Source organism: Pinus tabuliformis, chromosome 5_2 (assembly GCF_031772625.1).
Source record: "Pinus tabuliformis cultivar Carrire ecotype Pingquan chromosome 5_2, CPIR1, whole genome shotgun sequence".
NCBI classification, from domain to species: Eukaryota; Viridiplantae; Streptophyta; class Pinopsida; order Pinales; family Pinaceae; genus Pinus; species Pinus tabuliformis.
Window position 1 is genome coordinate 1,064,661,854 of NC_142306.1, and position 7,232 is coordinate 1,064,669,085.

The 7,232-nt window shown below is 38.1% G+C and overlaps 1 protein-coding gene across 1 annotated transcript; it reads right to left on the bottom strand.

The window, feature by feature from the left end:
• Positions 1-5,263: 5,263 nt before the first annotated feature.
• Positions 5,264-5,695, bottom strand: LOC149162913 (uncharacterized). The gene has a single exon (XM_089435306.1). It carries the CDS (start codon positions 5,693-5,695, stop codon positions 5,264-5,266), a length of 432 nt encoding a protein of 143 aa, XP_089291432.1.
• Between the last annotated feature and the right edge of the window lie 1,537 nt (positions 5,696-7,232).

A 7,232-nucleotide genomic window follows, 5' to 3' on the forward strand; every position in this document is an offset into this window, starting at 1 on the left:
TTCTAGGGTTTAGTCTATTTTTGATTAATTACAACTTTCCTTGAAGGAGGTTTAGGAACAACTACATTTCTGCCTTAGAGGTTATACTGTTAATGGAAATCAACAACAATATTATTATACCTCTCTCGAAATATTTCTGAGTCAAACATTAGTTTATTACTATCCCTTCTCCCGAACATTTAACAAACATGTCATGCTTTTTTTTGTTAAAAATACTTGTGTTTTAAACAAAGTCTTTCGGTAGAAATCACATGAGAGAATTTTTTGGCCAACGCGTTTCGAACCAACAAGTGTGGTTCATCATTAGGACCAGATGAAGAGGCAGACCATGGCAAAGGCTTAAATAGAGAGCAATGTAGAGACATAATTTCAAGTAACGGCTATATTTGAACAATAATGTTTAAATTATAATATTAATTTATTAATATATTAAAAACAAATATTATTAAGTAACAACTATATTAAACAGCTAGTTTTTGAAAAATAATATTTAAATTAATTTATTAAAACCAAATATTACTAGTTCTTGAAAAATAATATTTAAATAATGATAGTAGTTTATTAATTTATTAAAATATTAATATGTAACGGGTATATTAAATGACTAGTTTTTGAAAAAATATTTAAATAATGATATTATTTCATTAATTTATTAAAAATATTAATAGGTAACGACTATATTAAAAAACTAGTTTTTGAAAAATAGTATTTAAATTAATTTATTAAAAACCAAATATTACTGGTTCTTGAAAAATAATATTTAAATAATGATATTAGTTTATTAATTTATTAAAATATTAATATGTAACGGCTATATTGAACGACTAATTTTGAAAAATAATATTTAAAATGAGATATTAGCTTATTAATTTATTAAAAACAAATATTAATAAGTAACCGCTATATTAGACACCTAGTTTTTAAAATAAATAAATAAATAAGATAGAGGAAAAATAGTTCCAACTTTTCTTTACCATGGGACCAGATGACAAAAGTGTCATCCACAAACCTCTTCCACAACTTAGGCAGAAGACGAGAAGAGGCTAAGGCCTTTGATTCAAAATCCTCCATGAATAGATTAGCTACCACAGGGGAGAGGGGGGAACCCATGGCGACACCGCAAGTTTGCTCATAGAATTCCCCATCGAATGAAAATAAAGTAGAAGTAAGACAAATACCAACTAAATAAGCCATATCAGGATCTGTGATGCGCTTGATGACTTCGATGGCCTTGTTGATAGGGATATTAGGGTAGAGAGAGACCACATCAAAGCTCACAAGCTTGTCATCTGGATCAAGCTTGAAACTCGTTAACTCATTAACAAACGACACAGAGTCCTTGACGAAGGATTCTGTATGGCCAACAAGGGGCTTAAGCTTTTGGGCTAAATATTTAGCAAGAAGATAAGTTGGTTGTCCTATCGTGTTGACAATGGGTCTCTGAGGAGCCTCTTCCTTATGAATCTTTGATAGACCATAGATTTTGGGGGTAAGAGGGCAACTTTCAATAAGCTTATGACTGAATGAGTTGACCGAGCTACTAGCCTTTATAGCAAGAGCCACACTTTTGGAAATCTTCTTCAAAGGATCCTTGTTGAGTTTCCTGTAGCTCCCGCTATTATGGAGGTGGTCCAACATCTTTCGATAGTAATCATATTTATCAAGAATAACCACAACACCACCTTTGTCGGCTTTGAGAACAACAATATTCTTATTATCGTTTAACGATTTGAGAGCATCAAACTTAGGTTTGCTGATGTTATTCTTGGGGGGCTTTGCCTTTCTAAGGACAACCGCACAGTCTTGACGAATGATATCTTTAGTGATGTCCGGTAAGTCTCTAATACCATATTCAATGTCACAGATGATATCGTCGACCGGGATCTTTCTAGGAGCAAGAGAAAAATTTAAACCTTTCTCCAAAAGACTAAAGACAGGGGGATCAAAAGAAAAGCTAGAGAGATTGACAACCCTATTACTATTGTAGGTATTGGCATCCTTTCTATAGTATTTGTTGTTTATTTATTCTTCATTAGAGTTTATTTTCTTGATCCTTCGTGTTTTTTTATGTATTTTATCATCCTATTCGTTCTTAGCTCCTTTTATTATTTTTGTTATTTTATTAATGGGCCTGAGCCCCATATTTTATTGTTGACCTCGTTTTATTTATTGATTATTTTTCTTTGGATATATATATATATATATATATATATATATATATATATCTATATATATATATATATATATATATATATATATATGTTTCTGTTTTTTTTTTGTAACATAATCGGTTGCTATATTAAATTTCAAAAAAAAGAAAGGAGACTGAACTTCTGTGGTACAAAATGTTAAGCCTGGAAAGTAGAGAAAGGAAGTGTTAGAAGATGGACATAATTCCTCTTTGTTCTTGCCTTTTGGACTTTTGAAAAAACCTAAACAAGAGTATATCCTAACAAACTGGAACAACAGAAAACAACATCTACAAAACATGATCAGTCTATGTTGATGTGGCTGATTTTCTTGGCTGTAGACTCTTCAGGCTTGTTATCAACATTGGCTTGTTTGAAGCTTGGCAAGCTTGTGTGAACTGCATTTTTGTTTTCCATCATATATTTCAGAATTTCCATGGATTCTTCTATGTGGCTGCACCTATTGGAGAGTTGATTGAACTGCTCATGTAGTGAAGAAGTTCTATGAAGGAACAGATTAATATCAGCTTCATATTTTTCATTGATGAGACGGTTTTGGTGATCAATCTTGGCATCCATGACCTTTTGGTGGGCACGGATTTGCTCCAGCTTGGCCTGAAGGTCGGCGCAGTGGAGGCAATCCTCGCTCCTTGCCATTGCTGCAAATGGAAAAAGATACTTAGAGAGCTGCAAATACCAGGGAGCTGAAGGAGGACGATGCACTTGGAAACATGCTGCAGGAACAAGGAGAAACACAGAGCAAGGAAGAAGAGCCAGAGAATCGGGGGGCAGCTTAGAGACTATAGCGCAAGATTGAAGAGGGGGAAAAGGCAGGGAGGAGAACGCAGAGCAATGACTCAGGGCAACATGAATGGAGAATATCCCGATGCAAGAATGGGAGGGAGAAGGGAGGAATAAGAAGAGGGAGGAACGCATAGGGCCCAACAGAGGAACAGAGGGAGGATCAGAGGAGAAGCATGGGAGGTCACGGGAAAGAGGAGAACAACGCATGAAGAGATGGGCGAAGGGAAAGAAGACGACTAAACAAATGATGGCGTGCATATTTGTTAGATATTCTAGAAGAAGCCAGATCTCTAGGCAAATTTTGGTAGAAACATGGATCTTATGAATCTTTGACCCATAACAAATGTCAGAAATCCCAGGATTGCTGCAAGTCTGATTGTAACCAAAATAATTTGTTGTCATGGTAAATAGTGTTGGGTTTCCACTGCGTTGCAAAGGAGGCTACCCAACGGTTTGGTACAAGCTCCGTTGGCATGGAAGTCGGCTTCCTTGTTGAGGGTGCGGAGGACGTGGAGGAAACGCACCTCTTTCATTGATTGGCCCAAAATTTGACATCGGCTAATGGTCTGTTGAAGGAGAACATTGGGAGACTGTCTGTTATGTGCCATTAGGCTGATGACTACAACTGAATCACCGAATATCATAGCTGTACCTATGCCAATTTTACTGAGCTGGGCAAGTCCCTGATATAGAGCCAAAGCTTCGGCTCTATTATTGGAGATAGGCCCAAGTCCCCATTCACAAGTGACTATGCGATCCCCATTGGCATTGAAGATGACTCCTCCTGCTCCTGCAATTCCGGGATTTGATTTTGAAGCACCATAAAAAAAAAGATAATAATTGTTGCACTTTTTAAGCCATGTTGAAAACTCTTCTTCCTTTAATCTTATTTTCCAATTATGTCTCACGTTGTTGTGCCTGTTGCTGGTGATGTTTCCATTCTGGTTACTATTGTTTTTATCCAATAGGTAACCAATGAAATTCCGCTCTTCAACGCTGAGATCAGTGATATCAATATTACTTTGATTTTTGACAGAGATGGCTTCTAGAGCGAGACTCCTTGCCTTATTGCAAAGTTTCCTTGTGGTCGATTCTTTGTCTTTGAAAACTTTGCAATTTATAGCCAACCAAATGTTCCACAACATAGTATAAGGAAGGGTGTCCCAGACCCTTTTAACTATGTTATTCTTCTTGTGCTGCCATGGATAATTATTTTTCCATTGATGCAGAACTTCTCCTATGGAACTCTGAGTATTCCAAGGAATATAGTTGGTGCATGATAAATTTCTCCAGTAGGTGATAGCAAAGGGACAAGCAATGAAGATGTGCTGAATGGATTCTTCAACAGCTTGACAATTGGGGCAGCGAGAAGGTCCACTAATGCCTCTCTTTTGAAAATTTTCTGCAGTAAGGGTTTTCCCCTTAAGAAGAGTCCAGAGGAAAAAATTGATTTTAGGAAGAGCCTCAGATTTCCAAACAGATTTCCAGTGAGTCTAGATGGGTGTGGGATGGTTACTGTTGCACATGTGCTGATGAGAAGCTTGGATAGTATAACTAGATCCAGAAGGATCCCAACGAAAGCCATCTAATTCATTCTTTTTTATAGGTGCTATGCTATGAAGATGACTTTGGAGAACATAAAAGCTTGCCTTGAGATCAATGGGGATGACTGGAAAGGACCATCCTAACCATAAATGACATTGGGGATCCCACTGGGAAATCTGATCCAAGTGTTGAATGCCTATGTTGTCAAGAAAGGAGAGAATTGGGTTGACTCCATCATGACTGTTTATAGGTTGTTGGCCCATGATTTTATCAGACCCAATTTTTATATGAGCGCCGCCCTTGGGGACTTTAAAATTGTTCTAAGCCATGAAGGGAATAGCTTTTTTGCACAATCTCCAAATTTTGGAGCAGTCTTTGTTAGGAATGTCATGGTCGAGAAGATGCTGCCTTGGGAAGTTTAAGTATTTAACTTCCAACACCCTTTTCCACCACGCAGAAAGGCCGGTGATAAATCTCCAAGCAATTTTTCCTGCGAATGCTAGATTGAGGAATTTGGGAGATCTAATTCCAAGACCTCCTCGGTCTTGGGACTGTATGACCTGCTTCCAATTAACCAAATTGAACTTCCTTTTGTCATTTTTCCCCTCTTGCCAGAGAAATTGGCAGAGGATGACTTCCATTTTATGATGAAAAGAAGCCGGAGCTTGAAGGAGAGTAAATTGGTATAAGGGCAGAGAGGAAATACCTGATTTTAAAAGGATGATTCAACCAGCTGGATTTAGCCAGATGGAACCCCATTGCTGCACTTTTCTTTTCATCTTGTCAATTACGGTGTCCCAAACTTCTGCCTTTAAAGGACCTGCACTCACTGGCATGCCTAAATAAGTGAAATGTGTCCAATCATAATTGCAAGAAACTCCAAAGGTATTGGCAATATTGTGAAGAACTTGAGCTGTGGTATTCCATCCATAAATGCAACTTTTCAACTGATTAACCATTCCACCAGAGTATTGCATATATTTATCTAAAAGAACTTTGAAGCGCCGAGCTATTATGGTGGAAGCTCCTCCGATTAGCAAAGTGTCATCAGCAAATTGTGAGTGATTTATATTCTTAACCCCATTCCCAAATTTAATGCCTGTGATGAGGCCAACCCTCCGATTGAAATCCAAAGCTTTGCTAAAGGATTCAACCATCAAAATAAAAAGATAAGGTGAGAGAGGGCAACCTTGTCTTAGACCTCGAGATGATTGAAAAGCATTTCCAGGTCTGCCATTGACAAGAGGGGAGATCCAAGGCCTAGAAATGCAAGCTTGGATGAGGTTTAAAAAGACCGAATCAAACCCCATCTTTTTTAGAACAGCCAGGAGAAAGGAGTGTCTTACTCTGTCAAATGCATTAGCCAGATCAAGCTTAAGAATAAACCCTTTCTCGTTTCTAGATTGACTCGAGTGAATAGCTTCTTGGACGAGGAGGATAGAATCAGAAATTTGTCTATTGGCTAAGAATCCCCCTTGGTTTTCAGAAATGAGTGAAGGGAGGAGGGATTTAAGGCGGGAAGCAAGGATTTTGGTCAGGATTTTATAAGAGGAGTTACAAAGGGAGATGGGCCAAAATCGAGCAAAGGATGAGGGTCGATTTTCTTTGGGGATGAGAGCAAGGTGAGTGGCATTGGTAAATCCTCCAATTTTACCTTTGCATTGGATCCATTTGAGCATTTTGGTTAAATATTTTTTTATAATTCCCCAATAAGCTCGATAAAAGCAGATGGAGAAGCCATATGGGCCGAGAGCTTTATCAGGTTGGAGGGTCCAAACTGTTCTTCTTATTTCTTCCTCATCAATCTCCTTGTTCAAACTGTCATTCATTTCCTTGCTGATCCCGCTGGGAAGATATTGTAGCAGATTTGAATAGTCTTCCTCTTCCTTGGTTTCGGTTAGGAGAGTTTTGTAGTGATCTGTGGCTACCTTTCAAATGGCATCTTGTGTGCTTTGTCAATTGCCCTCAACATCCAAAATAAAATTTACATTATTCCTTATCTTTCAAGTGGTGGTATATTTATGAAATAAGGTTGAATTCTTATCACCTCCTTGCAGCCAAAGCTGCCGCGACTTTATCCTCCATTTGAGTTCCTCTTCTTTGTTTGCCCGACATAGCTATAGGTAAAGATCTCTTTCTTGTGCTTGGGTCTCCTGGGAAAGGTCGTGATCTTCTATTACTTTCTGAATGCAATCTAGTTTGCTCTTGATCTCCTTTTTGATCTTCTCGGGCTCCTTATAGCAAATTTTTTCCCATTCCTTTAAAGCCTGCTTGGTTTTTCTTAGCTTGGTTTCCCAAATGAAACCAAGGGACCCTTCAACATGCTGGCGCCATGTGTTTTGAATGACCTCTTTGACTATTGGAATGCAGTTCCATAGGGAACTGTATTTAAAACGAATGGGTCCAAGAGAACAGTGGGTTTCCAGAGTAAGAGTTATAGGATAGTGGTCAGAGGCTGAGAAAGGAAGGATGGTGGCATACCCCATAGAGAAGGAGGGGAGAAGCGTAACATTGATTAGGATTCTGTCAAGCCTTTCCGTAATGTTGCCTTTGCCTAACCTACAATTGCTCCAAGTATACCTTCGATTTTTTGGAGCTACATCGATGAGGTCATGATATTGCATAATATTTTCTAAATGAACTCTGTAGGGATCAGGGGAGAAGCTACCTCCTCGTTTCTCATTGGAATGGAGA

Excerpts from the sequence above, each read along its gene's own strand:
- LOC149162913 (XM_089435306.1), bottom strand. The coding sequence starts at position 5,695 with ATGGTTGAATCCTTTAGCAAAGCTTTGGATTTCAATCGGAGGGTTGGC.